This window comes from Photinus pyralis, unplaced genomic scaffold (assembly GCF_008802855.1).
Source record: "Photinus pyralis isolate 1611_PpyrPB1 unplaced genomic scaffold, Ppyr1.3 Ppyr1.4_LG4, whole genome shotgun sequence".
Lineage (NCBI taxonomy): Eukaryota > Metazoa > Arthropoda > Insecta > Coleoptera > Lampyridae > Photinus > Photinus pyralis.
The window spans coordinates 1,808,621-1,830,154 of NW_022170511.1; the positions used below are offsets into that span (position 1 = coordinate 1,808,621).

Consider the following 21,534-nt stretch of genomic DNA (forward strand, 5'->3'; position numbering starts at 1 on the left):
CTCAGATCGACCGGAAAAAAATATTTTCTTATAGAATGTGGCCTGTAGAATCCATAATTTCAAACAATTCGAAGATTGCGCCACTAGTTCAAAAGTTACAGCCCTTTGAATTTTTTTTCGAAATTGTTTTCTAATCTATAACTTTTGATCGGAAACATGCCCATAAATATACCTATTACTCAAAGTTTTCGTTGACTAATTAAAGCAAAAGCAATAAAGGGGCCTGTCAGCAGTAACAAATAAAATACCGTTCTAATCTAATCTTTTTCGCCTGTACAATAATAAATAGAAGTGACTACCAGCATCAGCAACCTGCAACCCAATTTCTATTTCTTCCCCCCCCCCCCTTCTAGTACGTACTGGGTTAATGTATGTGCCACGAACTTGTTTAATCCCCCCCCCCCCCCCCAGAATACATTTCTACGTACGTCACTGGTCACACTTCCAGCAACGTAAATGGTAGATATTCGAGTTCGACTGTACGTAGACTTTCGGTGCTGTCTTGAAATTTGCCGTAATCCTTCGGAAATGGAAATTAGTTTTGGTACATTAATTTCCCCAAAAAAAGGTAAAGGTGCAATGGAAACGTATTTTGGTACATTGAACTCTGAGAGGCCCAATTTCAAGAGAACGTTGCGTGTTACCTTTAACAATTATAGATTTAAGTGGGGGGTACAAAAAAGGTGAAATTAAATAAAAAAATTATTTTCAGCCGCGTCAAGCAAGACGGTGAACCGCCGACGACAATGGAGGCGGAAAAGCGGATCCGTCGGGAAATCGCCAACAGCAACGAGCGACGTCGCATGCAGAGCATCAATGCCGGATTTCAATCTCTACGATCGCTTTTGCCACACCACGAAGGCGAAAAATTGAGCAAGGTAAGTGCGAAGTATCTGAAAAAAAAGTTGAACGGTTGTATCTTTAATTATTGTGTGGTCTAGACGTGTTGCCATTTGCATTCGTGCTGAAGAAAAAGAAAATCACTCGAATGGAACACGTGTTATGCGAAGGTCGCGAGTCTCTTGTTATTAAAAAATTAGCCAAAGAACTCAGGTGTCGAATCTACTGTTGAGCTGTTCTCCCGTTTAGCACCAGACGTTGCCGCCGCCGAAAGTAGGTCAGGGTATTTTTGTGTGCTCCATCAACCGCATTTGTTTACGATGGTGTGCCCTGACAAGTTCCGTAAATGAGGCCGAGGTCGTCTCGATTTATAAAAATCATTCAAAACCCACATTTTAATGACGGAGGACCTGGAGTTACCGGGGCTCCTGACTCATGCGAGCAACCTTCGGTAGGCCTCTTTTGGTCTAGACAAATATCAGCTGGTTTTATTAAAAATTACGCCCACCGTATCTCATATTTAAAAATACTTTTTATCGCGGATGAAGCGCCCTCTACGAAAAATAAATGCGATAACACTGATAATGGTCTTGTATTATTCAATCCTACGTAATAATGCATGGGGGTATATTGCGTGACACGACGGAAATAGTCTACTCTCATTATTTTTGGGGAAAAAATAGGTACTAATTATTTTTAATAGGATATTCTTGTAGCGTATTGACACACACCAAGACAGCTGCGAGTTTTCTGTGACGCACCTTGAAAAGGCCCACCAATATTTTGCTTTCTTTTGTCACGTAGAAAAGGCCCCCTCCAGGTTCATGCACAACTGCATTTTGTCGAAAATATACAAATGAAGGGATCAATCGACAAAAAACTCCCCCCTCCCCCCCTGCTTGTCAAGTCGGCAGGAAAGAAGGCCGATTCACATGTTCGCACGGCTATCAGTTGCGCGCTGCAGTTTTGCGCACTGCATTTTATCTATTGACCTTCTCAATGCACTTATATGCAGTTGTAGTGTAGTACGTTGCATTTTACGTGTAGGTACGAACATCGGACCTCTTTCTCTAACGCTCTCCTTTTACATCCGTCTCCTGACGTCACGTCTGGCTGGACTCCCGCCAGAATTCTACATCTCACCTACCCTATTTTCCAATAAAATATTTAATCCATTTATTTGGCAGCATCACGCTTGAAGGCCGTTTTAAAGATGCGTTCGTTAACCTTTTAATGTGTGCGCGAGTTTTAAAATTTCGCAAGACACCAAGACCCCAGCCTTTTCGATCTGTTGACGTCAGGCGAACGGAGGTTGCCATAGTAACCGCTTCGGCATTGATCCTGCTATCCCACCTCCACCCACCGTCTAGAGCCCGAAGAGCGGACCAAATCGTTATTCCCCGAAAATTGAACGGGTAGTGAACTTTCTCCCCCTTGTCCCATCCCCCTACGCAATTATGTTTTACGTCGCGACGCAATGAAATTTGTGGTTTGTAATCGGAGTAATTCCCTATTATAAGGAGTTGAATAAATGGGAGCACGTGGTCTACGCTAGAAATCATTAAAATCGGTCGTATGTGCGCACTTGCGGTAATCAGGCCGTATACTTATCTTTGTATCGGGAAAGAGGCGCCCGAATACAATTTTAGCGTTCCGACGCGGCGCTGGCCTTGCTAGGCGTCGGAACACAAAAGACTGCGTGACCGTCCTTGGTCGCAACTATATCGATCCCTTTAAATTTATACGTCGTACTAAAGGTCCTTATGATGTGTACGAAACACCTGTTTTGCTGAACAATATTGCGTCCTACGTTTCATAAGTGGTTAGGATGTAGGATACAGGAAGTAGCGATAAACGATTCCGGTTCCAAGGTCTCACACCGATTTTAATGGAGTCAATGACACCAGACATTAATAGCCCAAGAATATTAGATTCAGTTTAGACCGAAGGACTTTGGCCTAGAAAGGTGAACACTTGAATGCTACCCACTCCCACTGTCTACAAATCTCATTTTTACCAAGTGAGACTGTCCACCGTCAAAAAAAGCTTCAGGATGAATTGGCCTCCCACATTTTCTACAAAATAAACCACGCGTAAATTCCCCTAAGAAAATTGAGGAGACCGAGGAATCTGGAAGAAGACTTTAAAATTGTGAAGGAATGGAAAGGTCAGAAAAATCCAAGGAAGTAGATACATAGTCTGAAGGACGGAAACATCTGAAGAAACGGAGAAACCGAACAATTCAAAGAATGTGATTAACTCTTAAGAATCACAAAAAATTATCCAAAGAGTCAACAATTCTTTGGATCTCGAGTACCTCAGAAAGCAGGTCTCATTACAAACCATTTTGGAAATATTTCTCTGTCTGAACTAGATAAAAACTTTCCCGGGATTATCATTTGTTTAAAGTATTCTCGGGAAAACATCTCATTGGAAACCTTTAAATTCGCGAGATTCCCATGGTTTCTTCGATTAGTAATTCTTAGGTATCGGACATTATCCAGGAAATTTGTCCGATAGGTATTCTGGCACGATTAGGGCCTTGTGGGCGGGTGCCCCATCCTGTTGAAACCGTCGGTTTCCAACTTTTGTGTTGTGTACCGTACGTCCGTACATCATTGTATTCGTAATAAAAAAATGCTACTCAAAACAGTGTGTTTTTTTGCAGACCATGACCATGTGTTTTTTGTTTTTTTGTACCTATCTGTTTAAAGAATATCGTAAAAAATCAAAATCGGAAAAGCTCCCCATGAAAGCAGCTGGAAATTGGGTTGGAGTGAGTTGTCGGAAACTTGGACTTAAATTCAGCGTTTCAAAGGACACGATTCGGACCCAATCGAGCATTTACGCCTCTCAATTGGTGTACGATAATAGTTGGAAAGCAAAATCGGTCGATCAACTGAAAACTCGTGCCAAAAAAATTTATTTATTTTTTATTGAAACGAGACACCTGTCTATTTTGCAGAAATAAAAATTTATATTCGCTTCTTTCTATTTTCTAAAATGAGATCGACTTAAGGTGGGTTCATACGTTCCCGTTTCGTTTTAATGCCGCCGCGGTGCTACTTTCGCTCTCGGAGCATGCGCACTTACTTCTATAAGCTACAAACGTGCGTCTTTGCCGTAATGACAGGAGTTGGATCCGGAACCGATTGCATTTAGAAGCTTCTGACATGGAACCGGAACCGTTGTTTAAAAAGTTATGATAACCGGAACCGGTACCGTTATTATTTGTGCCAAATAACCGGTATTTTTCTGGAATCAAAGCTCGACTGCGACTGAGAGTCTTTGTACGCCACTGCCCATTTTAAAAAACTATAACTTTTTTGTGACTTTTCTTGTTTTTTCAATGAATAAACATTTGTTTAATTTTAATTTTTTTAACGCTCTTCGATTATCGTTAAACTAAGGTAGATTTAGACAGCTCATCTTTTTTTGGCGCCCCCTGTAGACCGCTGGCGTTTGACGGTCATTGATCCCTATATAAGGTCCCGAAACGTCAATAGCTAACTCTTTATATCAACCATAGTTATATAACAAAAATAAACCATGGTAAGATACGGTATGCCTATGCGCATGTGTTTATAGCTACTACAGGTATAGGCATAGCACAGCTGACTCGGCCGCCATGTTGGAGCCCACTGACACTGACGTTTGTAAAGCGTTCCATGTTTTGATTTTTTCAACGTTTATTAATGCTTTATTTTTTTTAAAATAATTAGTAATAATAGTGATAACGTTTATATTATTTTAATAAAATAATATAAACTATTATTACTAATTATTAAAACTACACCGTATCGTTCAAAAATGGAGACCTTCCTGCCTTTATTATACCTTAAGCTCAATTTTGACGTTACATTTTTTTTAGTAAAAAATGTTTGTTCAGGCTGTCGTTCAAAAAATGCAACGTCTAAATTGAGCTATACCCGAGATCTCTAGAGGCAATAAAAAGAACTTAAACTACATTTTTGAAATAGTACAGTTAAGGTGATACGTAGCTTTTCTGTTTTGTGGAATTTAAAAAAATTTAAATGCATCCAGTACGATTACTAAACCATCTTAATTTGTTGTCACCAGATTTCGAACAATTTAAAAGGTATCCAGTGCAATTTTGCAACTAATTATAATTATAAATCCAGTTTCAAAACCCACTGGTAATTGAAGCAGAAAACTTGCATAGATATAAAACGAGACATAAAATGTGCCCAGTGTAATTATACTACCAATAGTAAAAGAAATTTTTAAAAATCAACTGTTGACACACTAGACGTCCAAGGCTTTTCATTTGATTTATTTATTTCCACAAAAAAAAAACAGAAAAGGGGAAAAATATACATAAAAAAATGCAAATATTTAAAATGCGCCCAGTGTAATTACACCACCAATAATAAATACTTCAGCAAGATCTCGTTACCCGTGGATGTTTTGTTGGGAAATCAATCTTGCAATTTTTCTTGTAAATTTATGTAAAAGTATAACGTGTGACACGTCATTATTTTTGTCTTCTATCTCATTTCGCAAAAATCCAATACGGCAATACGGCGTCCATAAGAAATAAGAAAGTAGTACCCTAGCTTCTACATATAGGGTGTTATGGTAATGCGGATAACAGATTTAAATTCTCCAAAAAAAAGGGTGCCCATAAAATGCGCTAACGGAAACCGTCTTATTTCCGGCGGTTGAAGCTGAAGTTTGAATTTTTCGGTGATATGTCAGTTGTTTTCTAAGATTTTTCAAAAATTTCAAATGCGTTTTTTTAGTCACCAAAAAGGGACAACTTTGCCTCCATTTAACATAGGTACCTAAGTAACCGTCTCGCCGTTAAGGACTTAGATCATATATGTTAATATACAGAGTGGCCCAACGAGAAGTATACAGAGGGCTTTTAGGGTATTAAATTTAGAAATTTTGAAAAATCCTCGATCACGTCAATTTTGTATTCGAGGATTTGACAATTTTGTATTTGGAATACAAATCACGAACCCAAGTTTTGACCCCTCTACGTAGGGAGCTTAACCCCAAAAATTTTAAATGGAATCCTATGGCAAATGGCACATTATTTGAAAGCTAATTTAATCGTGATTACTAATCTGCTTTGCTTTTTATATTCTATTGATTCGTTTCGGAGATATTCGCATTTGAAATGGTTTTTTCCCCTGATTTAAGTCCTTTAGATTACTTCTTGTGGGGATATTTAAAAAATAAAGTTTATGCTACTCCGCCCGGAACATTACAAGGGTTGCGAGCACGTATAACCATAGTGTAAGAATAGAATACACTATGGTATAACTCAACAATTTCGAGCGATTACCCCTGAAATCTTGCAACATGTACGGCAGCGTTTTGAAGCAAATTTTTATTATTGCATGGAAGCAGGCGGGAGGCAATTCGTGCATTTATTGAAATAAATGTTGTGTGTTTAAAGTTATTTGTTGTTTTTTGCACAATTTAAACCTTTTTTAATACAAGGTGACTTAGATCGCATTTGTTTTGGATTTTTTAGAAAAAACCATTTCAAATGCGAATATCTCCGAAACGAATCAATAGAATTTAAAAAGCAAAGCAGATTAGTAATCACGATTAAATTGGCTTTCAAATAATGTGCCATTTGCCATAGTATTCCATTTAAAATTTTAGGGGTTAAGCTCCCTACGTAGAGGGGTCAAAGTTTGGGTTCGTGATTTGTATTCCAAAAGTTGTCCCCCTCGAATACAAAATTGACGTGTTCGAGGATTTTTCGAAATTTCTAAATTTAATACCCTAAAAGCCCTCTGTATACTTCTCGTTGGGCCACTCTGTATATGATCTAAGGTTACGGAGATCCCAATGGTGACCCACGAATTTGAACCACCCTGTATATGGTGATCATGAAAATTAAGTGCAGATTCCAATGTAATCTTACAAGTATGGCCGAATGTATATTTTTCAACTCACAAATTTTGGACAAGAGACGTAAAATTATTTACAGAGTGAGAAAAAAAAGTGTGCAAGTTTGATAGGTACTCGATAAATGAATTTAATAGATTGTCGGGATTCTGTCTATCAGTTCATACTTTACTGCCTAGTGCCTAGTTATTCAATACAATATCCTCCAACTAGTCCCACATTCCACAACCTCGCGAATCAAGTAGTCCAGTTGGGTAAAATTCTTCTTATGGTCAAGGCCGTATGTTGGGTGAACTGGTGATAGCAGTTGCTATAGCAACTTTTTGCTTTCGTGACATTCCCTATTTCCCTTTACAATACGAGGAAGAAAGCTGAACGGTGAGATGAGAATGTACCAACCGATCTCGCTCGATCATTGTTTCTCTCTTCTCTGTCTTGGTTGCGCCGCCAGCATGCATCAGGAAATGCAATAATTTAAATAACGTATAGCTAAATTAGATAGGTACCTATTATTATATAATCCCGAATTAAATTGTTACGGAATGTAAACGCCTAAACAGTTGTAAATGTAAATACATGTTAAAAAGAGAAAAAAAACGATTAGTTGGCGCATTTGTGTTCCCACGTTGCACTCGGTCACTGGATGCACGAACTTGACGTCACACATTCCAAAGCGATCCCCTTACCTCGTCGGCCCCCCTTGACATAGATCAACCACCTCGTCAATGGAAGTTCACTTCTGTCGTGTTGCATAATCAATTTAAATGAAATCTTTTCGAATAATTGAACACCTGCAACGCCATCCTTGATTGCTTTACAGTAAACTTCTAGCATTGAATAGTCGAAACATCGTGGCCTTGATTCCGACGATGTTATTGACCTATACTGTTGCGACCGGATAATATTATTTTATTATTATTCATTTTTATGAGAGAATGAGAACCTACTTGTACTGTTCGTGTTTAAAAAACCCCTTCATTTTCTATACTTCGGAAACTGGAAGACTTCCGGTCGCCGCCACGCCCAGCTGATATTCGGCTTACGTCATTAGCGTCGAGACGCTCGATACGCAACCCGCAGTTCTGACGTCGCGGGGTGAATATCCTACGCTAAAAGTCTGGCGTACGTGCCGTTTATCACCGCTTCCTTTTTTAATGCTTATAGCAAAAAGACACCGAAAATTAAAATTATTACAAGAATGGCATTTTTAGCATTCCACGTTGCATTATAAGTTCACGTTGGCTATTTATAGAACTTGCGTTACAAGTTTTTCTTTTTTGCAACTGACCGAGAGCGTGAGGCTACATGTTTTTTATTACATTACAGGCTGCCATATTGCAACAGACGGCCGAGTATATTTACTCACTGGAACAAGAAAAGACCCGATTACTGTCACAAAATTGCCAATTAAAGAGATTGGTAAATCAGCACGAGGTTGGCGAACTTCCTCCAAAAAAGCGCAAGACCGAAGTGATTATACCAACGATATCCGATACCAACGAGGAATGCCTGGAACCGATGACGACACCTGAACCTACTGTTGGTATCTTATCCGTAGCCGTGGTCGATGGCGATTCTCCCGCCGAATTGAGGAGACAGCTTGATCAGGAGCGTGGCGTACGCATTCTTCTTGAGGAACAAATACGACAGCTCGAAGGACAGCTTTACCAACAGCAAGTTTATCAAATGTCATCTCCTGAGGATCCAGAAGATATTTCCCTTCAGGTATGAATTAATGATCATTGTACTGGGTGAAGCAAGCGTATTTTCTTATCACTTTTTTGGTACTCATCCATTTCAATGCATTTGTCGTTTTCCTCTGTTGCTAGCAAATTGTCAGGAACAATGATGCATTCCGTCTGACCATACCGCGAATTTTACACACTTGTTTGTATGATTCTTAGCATTCCGACTGCTATTTTTCCTGATGCACCTTGTATTTACTATGTGGCAATGGTGCCATGTACTGTATGGTAAATGTTCCACTTTTTATGGACTCAGTGACACATGAATTAAGTAATGCACACCCTATGAAACACTCCGGAGAGGGTGGGGGGCGGTGGCATTCAATTTTTTCAGATGAGAATAAGAATTGTATCTCCAGAGATACGCGATCAGAACCGCTCTGTGTCGGACGCTCAATTATTTAAGCCCCATGCTCAGTTCCAAGACTGAAATTTTCAAACCTCACTTTGCCTCATTTAACAAGACGGGTGCCACTGTTGAAACGTACATTATAGTGCACAATTAGCACTGCGGTAGTTGAAGTTGCAGTACACTTTTATACCCAATGCAAGAAGTCAGCCACTTTACCTTTCAACGTGAGAATTTGAACAGAGCGAATTTTTGTTGAGAATTTTATTTAATTTGAATGAATTCATAATTTTTCTGAATTTTTCCTAAGATGCTACGTTTAGATAAACACCCAGTTCCCAATTTCGTAAAAAAAGATCATGTGAAATTGGCTTTCAAGAGTGTTTGATGCTCTGTCTCTTTTTTCCAAGGAAAATGTAAAAGTACCATAACATTTTATATGTTCCAACGGACCCTACTGTCGGGAATGTAGCGAACCCACTCGCCTTAGGTGCCCTCCGATCTTAGTCCTTATTTCCAAGTTTTGGTTCTGAAAAAGGTAAAGGCATTTTTCTTAAATTGTTACTATGTACACGGTGTTACGTAATTCGCGCCCACGGACAATGGGGGTTTAATTGAGACAAAACTGAATAGAAAGCCTTTTTGCGATCAGAGAATTTAAGATAGGAGAGTTGCAAACAAAAATGAGAAAGAGAAGAAGAATTATTTTTATTTCATTGCCTCTACACGTGTTTGGACATGTTTAATAACATTATTTATTATTTCTGGAAGAAAAGCTTCATTGTCCGTGGGGGGAATGTCGTAACACCTGGTAGACCTGCTAGCATAGCGTGATATTGCATATATTGATAATAAATATAGCTAGAATATTTTTGTAATATGCAATGATGTCTACAGCATATCGCATGTATGTTGCATAGGTTACAACTGGATGTCCTATGGATATCTGGAATGGTTCATAGCATAGGTATACCATGTATATTCCCACAAAGGATTTCTAACATACCTGCTATTTTTCCCATCCAGTTTTTACATCTCGCTAACAAATAAACTAAACAAATATAGAAAACGAGCTCCTGGGTATGGCTATAGCATGTGCAAAACCAAACTTTAAACCTGGTGTTAGTTTTGCTTTTATTTAAAGTGTATATGTATGAAATTTCATTTAATTGCTTCCACAAATAAGAAAGTTGGCACTGCACATCCTACACAAAACCAAATTTGGAAATTGGCGCTACATTTGCTTTTATTCCCAGTGGCTATGTATCATATTTCAATTGAATGCCTCTATTTATGGAGGCATTCAAATGAAAGTTGAATGAAAATTGCCTTTTTTGCATGGCCACCTGAGCCACCTCACTATTATGTAAATTACATATAACTTATTTAAGATTAGAATATAAAAACCAGGAAAACCAAGATATTTCGATAACTATCAGAGATAGGTATAGGACATTAATATCAAAAGTTGAAGGTTTTTGAAGGAGCTAAAAGATGACAGAAAAATATACAGGGTGTTCCATTTAAAAAAAGTAAGATTTATTAAAATGATGTTTTGTAACTTTGGACCAATAAAAAACACCCTGTAAGCTATTTTTTTAATGTTTCATAGTATATGTATTTATTTGACTTTTACTTAACCCAGGATAAAAGATATAAAACCTGGAATCAATTCAATGCTTTTCTAAATAAGAAAGTTGGAACTGCGCATGCGCAAACTTAAATTTTAAAACTAATGTTAGATTTTCCTTTGTTCCAAGCCCCAAAGTATCAACTTTCACTTAAATGCTTCCATAGATAAAAAAAAGTTGGCACTGCGCATGGGCAAAATAAAATTTTTAAACTAGCGCTAGATTTTCCTTTATTCCAAGCACCTATGTATCAGATTTCATTCAAATACTTTTATAAGAAAAAAAAGTTTGCAATTCGGTTTATAAATGGTCCAGATGCGAAAAGGGCACTGTGAATTTTGAATCGATTCGACTCAACTTTTGGCATTACATATTATATGGCTAAATCTATGCCCATATTGAATTTCATGCAATTCAGTTCATAACTAACGGAGATGTAAAAGCGATCGGACATTTCTAAACAAAATTATCGTTCACACGGACAGATAGAGGGACCGACAGGCAAAGGAACAGACTGACAGACCAACAGACAGACGACAGACAACAATACAAAATTATAAATGATCTCTAGGATGGTTCATAAACGGCAAAAGTGTAAAATTATGGAACATGTAAAAACGGTTTGTTGGTTTTTTTTACAATAACTTTTTTAGCAATAAACGCAGAAAAAATTCCTTCCTTGGTGCAAGCCTCGATACCATAACGAACCAAATAGCGAAAAAAGTAGAACAATAGCTCTTAAGATAAAGAACTAGTAGCGTCGCAAAACGAGCGGACGGACGGACAAAGTGGCCACAATAGCGCATTTTTTTTTATTTTTGTGGAAAAAGACGTACACGTAGAATTCAAAAATGCATTCAAATACAGGGAGTTCTATTTAAAAAATGTACCATTTTGGCGCTCTACTTTGTGGGCGCACCCTGTATAATTCCAAATATTTTTAAAATGTGGAGAATATTCAACCATATCATAATACAATCTTATCAAAAAATCTTATCTTCATGGCATTAAGTTACTCCGTGCAATCGTTGACTCACCCTGTACATAAAAGGTACATACAATGCACGTGATACTCCTTGTGTGGCTCAGTGGTAGAACGTTGGGCTACTTGGCTGGGAGGTCGGGGTGTTTGAACCTGGGTTGAGGTGAATTTTTCATCTGTGACAGAGATGGGAATTTCCTTAGATCAGTTTCGAGGCTTCTGTCGGCTACCCCGAATTAGGTTTTCCTGCAGTTTTCCTAATTCGTAAGGTAAATTTCTGAGTAGTATAGATCAACTTCTGGAGGGGTAAAAAGCATTATGCGGGTCACTCTGTAATTGGGCGAAAGCCTATTGAGGGCTCCAGAAAAAGAGAGGGACAATAAATAAATATTTTATACTTTGTGTACCTAAACATCCATACTGGACAAAAAATACTTATGTCCATGATGAATGTACATAGTGGATAGATGAAAATGAATGTGTTGAAAGAGTCTAGGCAAGACGCACAACTTTCTATAGCGATAGTTTTGACGCACCCTGTGAATAGAAATATTAAATTTTATTTGATAATTAAAAGATTTTCCCTGTAAAAAAACTGGATGGACCCAACTTCACCCTCAACTTTTATTTATCGAAATATTGAGCACACACAGTGTTGTGCTGTTAAATGACAGACATACAGTATCTCAAGTTCCTTCGCTGTTCCTAAAAAAGAAGTGTGAAGTTAGCCCCGCCCATAGATAAAACCACATGTGACTATTAGTGTCCTACGTTAGTGCTATTTTGTACTAAAAGATTACGATTCCAACGTTTTTCATTTTCGAGAAAAACAAAAAATACTAAAATATTGTGTGAACTAAATCGCAAAAAATCACTGTAATTATAACACAGAATTGTAATGTGCTTCCTCACTGTTTTTTTCAATTTTTTTTCTTAACTTTTTGGAAATAAAAAACGTTAACACTCGCAATATTTGAGCAACAAAGAGCACGAACTATAGTACGTGTGTTTTTTTTAAAAACGAGGCAAAAATGGGCGAACTTCACACAATATTTTACTATTTTTTTTGTTTTTCTCAGAAACGAAAAACGTTGGAAACGTAATCTTTGAGCACAGAACAGCACTAACGTAACACTAAGGATCATATGTGCGTTTCTTTAAAAGCCAGTGTCTCCAACTTGACAAAATATTTTTGTTTTTTTTTGTTTTTATTGAATAGATGAACTGCGGGAATCTCTTTTGAGCACAAAATAGCACTAAAGTAGCACTAGTAATGACATGTGGTTTCATCTAATTAAAAATTATTTCGATAAGTTCCCATTTTTTTTCTCTTGTTATGTAGCAGTACTAACATAGCACTAACTTTGGACACATTTTTTTCAAACTATTTAATGTGGGCGGGGCCAACTTCACATGGATGTATCCTGTCCAATGTTACCAATTGCTAGTCCTACCGCCCCTTTCAAAATCACTCCTCAAAATCAAAAATTAAGAAGCAATCTATTCTTCACAATGATAGTAACACACTTGCTATAAAAAAAAACAATACATTCTATCAATTTTATCCACTAAACTAATAAGTAGTTTTATAATGTAGGCATTGTATGTGTAATAAGATACAAAACTTCCCATCCTCAAGTGTCATACAACAAAAGCCATTTGTGCATCATTGTTCCTTATCCAGTGGCATTACTGTAACCTTTAAAATACATTGGTAAGATATTTTCCAATATGCATTTCCAGGTTGTTACGGCAGACAGTTTACCACCAATTGGACACACACAAACCGTAGTCTGCTCGGAACCACCTTCAAGAACCCCCAGTCCCGAACCGACCCCAGAGCAAAGGCTACCGTCGGTATTAGAAGCTGCGATTAAGGCGGAACCGAAAGTTGAAGTCGAACGTCTCCCCTCACCCAACCCTTCTCCCAATGAAGAAACCACCTCCAGTCGAATTTACATCCCCAACACCTCCCGTCAGAATCTGGAAACGATAGTCGAAGCCATTCGTCATTTAGAAGGCGATCACATGTTCGCAGAGGAACCTCAAAATACGCAAGACGTACCGTTGGCGCTTACGACGTCGCGAACCTCCGATCGTCTCCTCAAGGTGGAAATGAATCAGTTTTTGGAATTCCACACGCCGTGCATACAGGTGCAGCAGCAGTCGCGTCCCGGCGTCATCGTCGTGAAGCAAGCGTCGTGATTTCGTTGAAATACATCAATAGCAAATATAATCGACTAGAATCTAGAGTAGCGTTCGGGGGGGATTCGCCCTCCCTCTTGATGGTTTTGTTTTTAGTCCTCTTGGCTCCGAATCTCAATAATTTTCGAACAAAATTTTGTGAAAGTAAAGCTAAATAAACACAGCTAGCCTGGGAATATTAGTATATTTTGAAGTTGTGCCTGGACTGCAATTATCAGGAAAAATTCGGATAGAGCTTAATGAGAGTATGTTTTAAAATAAGACAGTTTTACTTGACTTTGGTTAGTTTTACAGAAAATTGTGCGATTGCATCACACGACAAGAGAGAGGATGAACTAAAAATTGTTCTACAACGTCCTAATATGATACAGATTATTAAGAATTGCAATGAAACTTCAGGAAAAATTGCTCAATGTAATTCCAAATATTATACAGGCTTATTACCACCCGCACGTTACTAAAGGGAGGTATTGCATTGGGGTAAAAATGCCCCCCCCCCCACTGTTTTTATTTTTGAAATATTTAGAAAAAATTGAAATTAGAAATTTCTGGTAAACTGACTTCCATGTAGTACATATTTATCATTAGATCTAGTAACCTTGCCCAATATAAACAACGCTGTATATCTTTTAGGGTAACTGAGATTCATGCAACAGTTTGTTAAACAAAAAAAGAGAAACTGCACCATTGTCCTATTTTAAAACAAATCTCAAAGCTTTATCCGAGCTTGACGTATCGTATCAATCTTCAATTCCGCATTGGAGTTTATTATTCCCGAGTTAAACGTTGAAGACGTTATCTTAGTCAAATTGTAAGTAAATAAGGGTCGGAACAATCGTAGAAAATTGTAGGTAATGTGTCTATGTAGCTTTATTAATGACGTTTTTAATTTTACTTTTGATACAATTAGAATTTCATTTTATTTAATATGCCAAAAATGATATTTATTATAAAGTGTAAGGTAGTGTAACGTTTCGTTCCTTTTTGTACATAATATATATTACTTTACGGTAGATGTGTAGATTTAATAATATGTAGTTTTTAACACTCTCGATATATATACATATAATTTGGGTGTTGTTCGGTTTCGCTTCTTTGTTTGTTGTTTTTTATTCTAAGAATAAGTTTTATTGTGTACAGATACACATTTTGGTATACGTATAATTATGTTTGAGAATATAATTGTTTTCGTTATGTATGTTAGAAGGGTAGGTAAGGTTTCGGTTACGAAGTGCGCAGGAATATGTGTACGATATCTGCGGAATGCTTTTAGATTTATGAATGTAAGGAAAGGGTATTTATCTGCCGGAATGTGAATGCGTGTATACCTGCTTGTGCTACATTTATGAATTACGAAAGGCAAATTTAATAGTTCCATTGTTTGTGGGACAGTACTGATCATTGCGTGTAAGTATTTTAAAGGGGAATCTTTGGTAGAACAAAATTTAGTTGTTTATTTGTGATTTTGTGAAATAGGCGAATAATTATATGTGGAACTTTTTTTAATATAATGTTAGGCACTTCTCAAGTTTGTATTGTTATGCAAGTTATCGGTGTATTTTATACCAATATGGGATCAAAACACTCGGTTCTCTATTAGAAAATTGAAATTTACTCTAAATGTGTCCTAAGTCATTTTATTTGTTTCTTATTGATCGAGGCTAAGATGAAGACTGAGTGTTTCAGGAAGGTCAATATCCGCGTTTTATTTGCTTCAGTTTCTTAAATTAGTTCCCATTTGTTACTGTGATTATATTTATAAATAAAATTGATAACTATTGTACTACTAGTAACTTAGATTTTGCATTTTAGGCGTTATGACGTGGCTCTATAGAGATCAACAGCTGTATACTATACCTACATTCTTTTTTAACCACTCGTGTATAGAACCAACTCTTATTCTTCCATCATAAATTCCTAAATGTACTAGCTTTTTACTTCTTTGCTTTATTTCATAATGTTCTTATGATGGTAAAATAAGACTAATTAATAGTAATACCAAATTTTTTTCAAATCGATATGTAGTTTGGCGTTATATTTTATTTCTTCATATTAAAGCTATTTACTGATTGGGTCTTTTAATCGGGGCACAACTAAAAACATTATTTCTTTACAAACAGTTTCTGACTTAAATAGTACAAGATCAACCACATTTTTTTAGCAATCTTATTATGTAAAAAAACAAATGTATGTACGTTAATGAGGAAGATGTTTACTGCAGAAGCAGGAATTTCGAAACGAGTAACGTAAACTATTGAACATACAAATAATAGAAAACGTTTTATTACATACTGCTCTTTTCTATTCAAATAATATACAATTTTTGATTAGAATGTTGTACAAGGTATCATTAACAAAGGTCCGGTCTTTTCTATGGATGTACAGCTTAAGCAAAATGATTTTGTATGAAACAACTTTCCTCTCTAAAAAAAAGTGTTTTCCTGTAGTGAGGAAAGTAAAAAAACAATTGCTGCGTTAATCTTAATAATGACAATTGAAACATATGCTCCTATCTAGATGGCTATGTGTCAAACTTCATTATTACAGATGATAATTTTTCAATTTTAATTGTAGTTTAAGAAAAAATTGTGTGTAAAACTTGCTCATGTGTCAAACTTTGAACTGCAGGTTTTCTTGAAAATTTCAAATGGACCGTGTAATTTATTATTATATGATATTATATAACACGAAAAAGTGAAAATATTGGTGAAAACCGCATTTTGATATCTGTTACCCAAGCACAGATATGGCGAAAATTCACAATTTTCAATTGCAATATTCATCCAAGTAGACTTTGAACCAAAAAAACACAATGCCACAAAAAAATACTAGGCAGAGACTTCATCTCTGTATAGAAAATGAGAAGATTTACAATAACTATTGTTACTTTTCTGTACCCATAGGTCTGTGGGGTGGAGGGGTAGGTATTTTCCAGAGACATTCGATTTTCATAACAGAGTCAACAAAGTCAGTTGTCAAATGCACAGCCTATGTTTTTTTACGATATTTGAAAAGAGCAATCAATTTTCTGTATGACCACAAATAATATGCATATGGCATATACAAAAAAATGGAGAATTCGTGATTCAATATTTAGAAAATTTATGAAATCTAGCATGCCGTGTGCCATATTCAGAAAGGACCTATAGACTTGTTCAATGTTTTGTTTTTAAGATCAACCACATGCATATTTTATGTTTTCGTACTGAAAATTGATTGCTTCATGGCATTTGAAAAACAATAAGAGTAGCATCAATTTTCGGTTACACGATATTGAGGCGATCTTCTGATCTCGAACGCACTGTATACCAGTCAGTAACATCAAATACGCTTCCGATTGAATTAGGTGTGCCACACAGGGCTCAATATTAGGACCAATATTATGTTTCTAATCTTTATCAACAATTTACCTTAAGCAATAGGTGGGTGCATTATGGATTCTATATGCAGATGACGCAACCAGAGCTGGGTAAAGCCCTCTTGAAAAGGGCTTGAAGCACCAAGCACTTTGTTTTGATAAAAGTGCTTGCAAGCCCTAAGCACTTTTATGTGATGAAAGAGCTTGGAATTACCAAGCACTTTCTAAAGTAATTGAAAATACAAAGCACCAAGCCCTTGGAAAGTGCTTGAAGCCATTTAAAGTGCTTGAAGCACTTCGAAAGTGCTTGAATCACAGTAATTGACAATATAAATTAATATAAATATAAACAATATAAAGCACCTTTCATAAAACTGGAAACACTTTAAAAAACACGCTAGAAACAGTACTTCCGCATCGTAATTATAATGGAGGAATTAGTGGTTTTATCGCTAAAGTTTTGCTTGTCCAAATTATTCGTTTAAAACGATTAGGTAAACAAAAAAATGCTATCTGTACAGTACTCTCCCCGTAACCATGGGGAATGTAGAAGTAAGAACTGCATGTGCTATAAAAGTAGGTACTACAAGAAAAAAATGGGATGTGCAGACGGCAGACTAATCGACTAATGAAGCACAGAACACGTAGGTAACGTCAGAGTAGGAGTGAAGGAAGAGCTTCGGTATGAAAGTGCTTGAAGCTCTTTAGTGTTTGTAAGTGCTTGAAACCCTTAAAAAGTGCTTGAAGTTCTTTGAAAGTGCTTTAAGCTCTTTGAAAATGCTTGAAGCTCTTATAAGTGCTTGAAGCTCTTTATAAGTGTTTGAAGCTCTTTATAAGTGCTTCAAGCCCTTGAAAAGTGCTTGAAGCTCTTTAGAAGTGCTCGAAATTGTATGAAAGTGCTTCAAGCACTTCAATAGGGCGTGAAGCCCCAAGCACTTTTAAAAAGTGCTTGGTACTTGAAGCACTTCTTTAAGTGGCCTTTGATACTTTGTCCCTAACAAATGCGTTGTCATTATGCCAAGACAGTATTCCAAAAGGTATTAATAATGCGTGCATACTATGAAAAAATTCATAGCATCATCTACATAATATTTTATGTTGCGGCATTAATACAAAATTAAGAATAAACCGTATATATCTAGATTGCTATGTGTCAAACTCATTATTGAATTTTATTATTCAAGTCAACAATTTTGCATGTACTTGTGATATTTTGTATTGTTTATTTAAACATTTGAATTGTGGGTGGCCAAACCTAAGCCGGCCCTGTCTTTAGCTGTGCGTATCAATTCGACCGTGAGGACCGGGCAGTGGGGGAACTTGACCATTCCGAATTGTATTCTAAGTACAATAATAATCCACCAAGAAAAAGGTGTACGTATTCTAGGAAAAGTTGAAATAGATCGTGTACATTTTTTGACCAATTTATTTTAATTACGGTCCACTATCGTATACACTACCAACCTACTTCACTAAAAATCAGTTGCCTTGGTGTTTATATATTGTAATTGTGGCAGCACTGTGTGCTTTAAACAAAAGTGCATACAAATTGTACCGTGTTGCTGTCGGACGGATCAGAGATCAAGAAAAGACAATTATTTTCCAGTTAGCTTTTGACATGATTTTACGATATTTCCCTCTATCATAGCAGTATAATAAAGGATTTCGCAATCTTGTCAGTCAATTGCAGTTGAAAGTGCATATTCCTAACGTAATAAATAAATGTAAATAAGCGCTATTTCTAATAAAAGGTCTGCCATGATGAATTGAAGCGTACGCGAATATTCTATCAAATTTGTATTAGAATAATTGCGGGTGATTGTTTGTGGGCGAACGGTAACAATTAATTTCTCTAAATAACGAGTTTAGCGATTTTTGTAAAAATAATAAGGGCGGTTAGTCACAGCAACGGTGAAAATTCAACTTGACGTGTTAAAGTTAAATGGCTAACGTATGCACCTTCCATAGTACCTACATTGTTAGAAATTTCTATCGATACGTTTCTGGTATCCGCTGTGAACGCATTTAATTGATTTGATTGCGAAATGTTAAACAAAAAGTCGAGCGACTGCAATTGATATGGGAGTGTCATGTCCGTGTAAAATTTAAATCTTTATTGTCATCTTCATGTTAACCTTGATAAAATGAGGTAGTTGTTAATGCCCTTTCCTTCACTTATCAATTTCGTAAGTATTCATTTCGTCTCAAACATAAAAACGTACATAACCCCACTTTATTTGTAGCCATCAGGATGGTGGTAGATGTATCCACAATAAACAACAAAATGCAACCCACCGGTATGTCACCCCGAGAGCTGTCCGAGTTTGACGATCTGGCCACATCATTAGTTCTCGATCCGCATTTGGGATTCACGACGCATAAAATGAATATTCGATATAGACCCTTAAAGACGAACATAAACGAGCTTCGCAACATCGTCGAGCAGTTCATAAATTTACAGAGCTACGAAAAGACCTACAAGCAAATTTTGGCCGGCGATTGGATGCCACGACCCAAGTCGAAACAGCAACAGAAAAGGTTACAGGAGCATGTAAGTTGACTTTTGTCAGGTCTGTATGTGTTGTAGATTTAGTTTACGCATTGATTAACGTATTCTGGGAGGATAGCCCCTTGGAACATTGTTTTAGAATGGTGGTTGTCATAACTACTTCATTCCGTGCAATTTTTTAGAGCAACTAAATACTAATGACCATTTACACCGACAGCTTAGCTTAAATATGTCTGTGCAAACGGCTATAAGAGGTATCTTGTTGTTTGGTAAAAGTAGAATTAAACAATAACAAACATTTGACAGCATTTTTAGGGTATTTCTTAAAAATACCCTTTTTCAAGTCCCTCCGTATTTGACTATGCTGAATAAAGTGCACACACTTCATTTTGATTATTTACTCACAGTTTCGCAACTATGAATTTCATCTTTAACCTCAAAAGTGAAATGTGTAGTGTTATTAAACAACTGAAGATAATTTACTAGCAATAATTCGTGGAGGAATACGTGACATTTTTCTAAATAGAAATGTATATCAATACAACATAAAAGAAAGGGTAATATGCCTGATGAAGAGTTAAAATGGATTTTTTTTTAAATATGTATTTTTAGTAATGTGGTTTGTCTTCTCGGAATTCCAAAGGAAGTGGTTACTACTGAAAATGAAGTTACTGGTAAGGAATTGATTATAGGAATAGTCATTTAGTGTAGTGTTTCAGGTTGCATACTGTCAAAACAGAAACTATGACTTCCACTGCCAGTTCTGCATCCAGATGGTGTTAAGAGTCACCTTAAAGGGCGCTTACCATGCTACAGTTTCTCAGGAATCGATTATATGACGGAACAAAAAGCTGTGTTTGGCCAAATTTTGTCTTTATGATCAATATGATCATCAAGCATGGAACTACAGCTCACTCAGGGTTGCTACTCAAGATGGAACCAAAGCTCTCACGATTAAACCTTTTGAGATAGAGACATGAACATTATTTCACATATTTTAAGGTTTGTTTGACATATGGTCGCCATCTTGAATTTCTTTAAATGGCAACATGGGTCATGTGATACGTCATTAGAAAGCTTATTTTTTCCCTTTCATACTATCCTAATTATGAATGGTGTTAAATTAGCAAATAGTGTAGAAAAAAATTTCACAAAATTAAGATTTATTTTTCATGTAATAGAATAGTTTTATAAGGAAACAAACCATATGTATAGTGTCTTTGTAACTTATTGAACATCTGCCCATTGTTTTCTGTTAATTTTTGACGTTCTGTTAATTTAAAGGGATCTAAATTTAATGTGCAAGTCAAGCGTATGGCAAGGCTTTCTGCATTTTTTCTAATTTAACACTAAATGTTTATGGTAGTAAGAATGAGAAAAAAATAAGCTTTCTAATGAGATATCACATGACCTATTTTGCTATTTAAAAAAATTCAAGATGGGGGTTGTACTGAAAAACCATGTTAAAATAATTTCAATGTCTATATCTCACGGTTTGAGCGTGAGAGCTTTGGTTCAGGCTCTGTATAATAATTATTCATAGGTCCTGTAGCAGCTTGTTGAATAGTCACTTTTTCTTACTTGTTTACGAGAATGTTAAAATAATAATAATAGTCCCGGTCATATCTGCAATGAATTTACAAATTCAGTGGGCGTCTTTACCGGGGGGATAAGGGGATTATCCCCCACCCCTAGAAGAATTGATTTATCATAATATAATAATAATAATATTTATTATACCGTTATCCGTGTGGGTACACTTACGGTCGTCATTGGAAAAAAAAATATTACAAACAAAATACAAAGATACATTCAGAGACTAACTAACAGAAGAGGATAACAGAGTACAATTTTACATATTATATCGCATAACAGTTTTTCATGAACTCTTCCTGACAATAAAAGGCATGTTTTGAAAGAAATGTTTTGAGGCGTGACTTAAGAGCTCCAATGGGCATAGATCTTATATTATTAGGAAGGCTGTTGTATAGAAGTTGAGATTGGTGGACTACACCATCCTGTGTTT

General features: G+C 36.5%; 2 protein-coding genes across 2 annotated transcripts; both read left to right on the top strand.

The window, feature by feature from the left end:
* Positions 1 to 547: 547 nt before the first annotated feature.
* On the top strand, positions 548 to 15,434 carry LOC116169601 (transcription factor AP-4-like). The gene is made up of 4 exons (XM_031485745.1): positions 548 to 568; positions 713 to 878; positions 8,056 to 8,454; positions 13,180 to 15,434. The coding sequence occupies exons 2-4, from the start codon at positions 747 to 749 to the stop codon at positions 13,639 to 13,641; spliced, it is 993 nt and encodes a 330-aa protein (XP_031341605.1). The 5' UTR covers positions 548 to 568; positions 713 to 746; the 3' UTR covers positions 13,642 to 15,434.
* Positions 15,435 to 18,482: 3,048 nt separating this feature from the next.
* Positions 18,483 to 19,550, top strand: LOC116169599 (histone-lysine N-methyltransferase Suv4-20-like; the record flags this gene model as incomplete). Its single annotated transcript, XM_031485742.1, is given in 2 exon segments — positions 18,483 to 19,185; positions 19,243 to 19,550. A coding segment is annotated over 1 exon segment (300 nt), but the record flags the coding sequence as incomplete, so codon positions are not given.
* Positions 19,551 to 21,534: the final 1,984 nt, after the last annotated feature.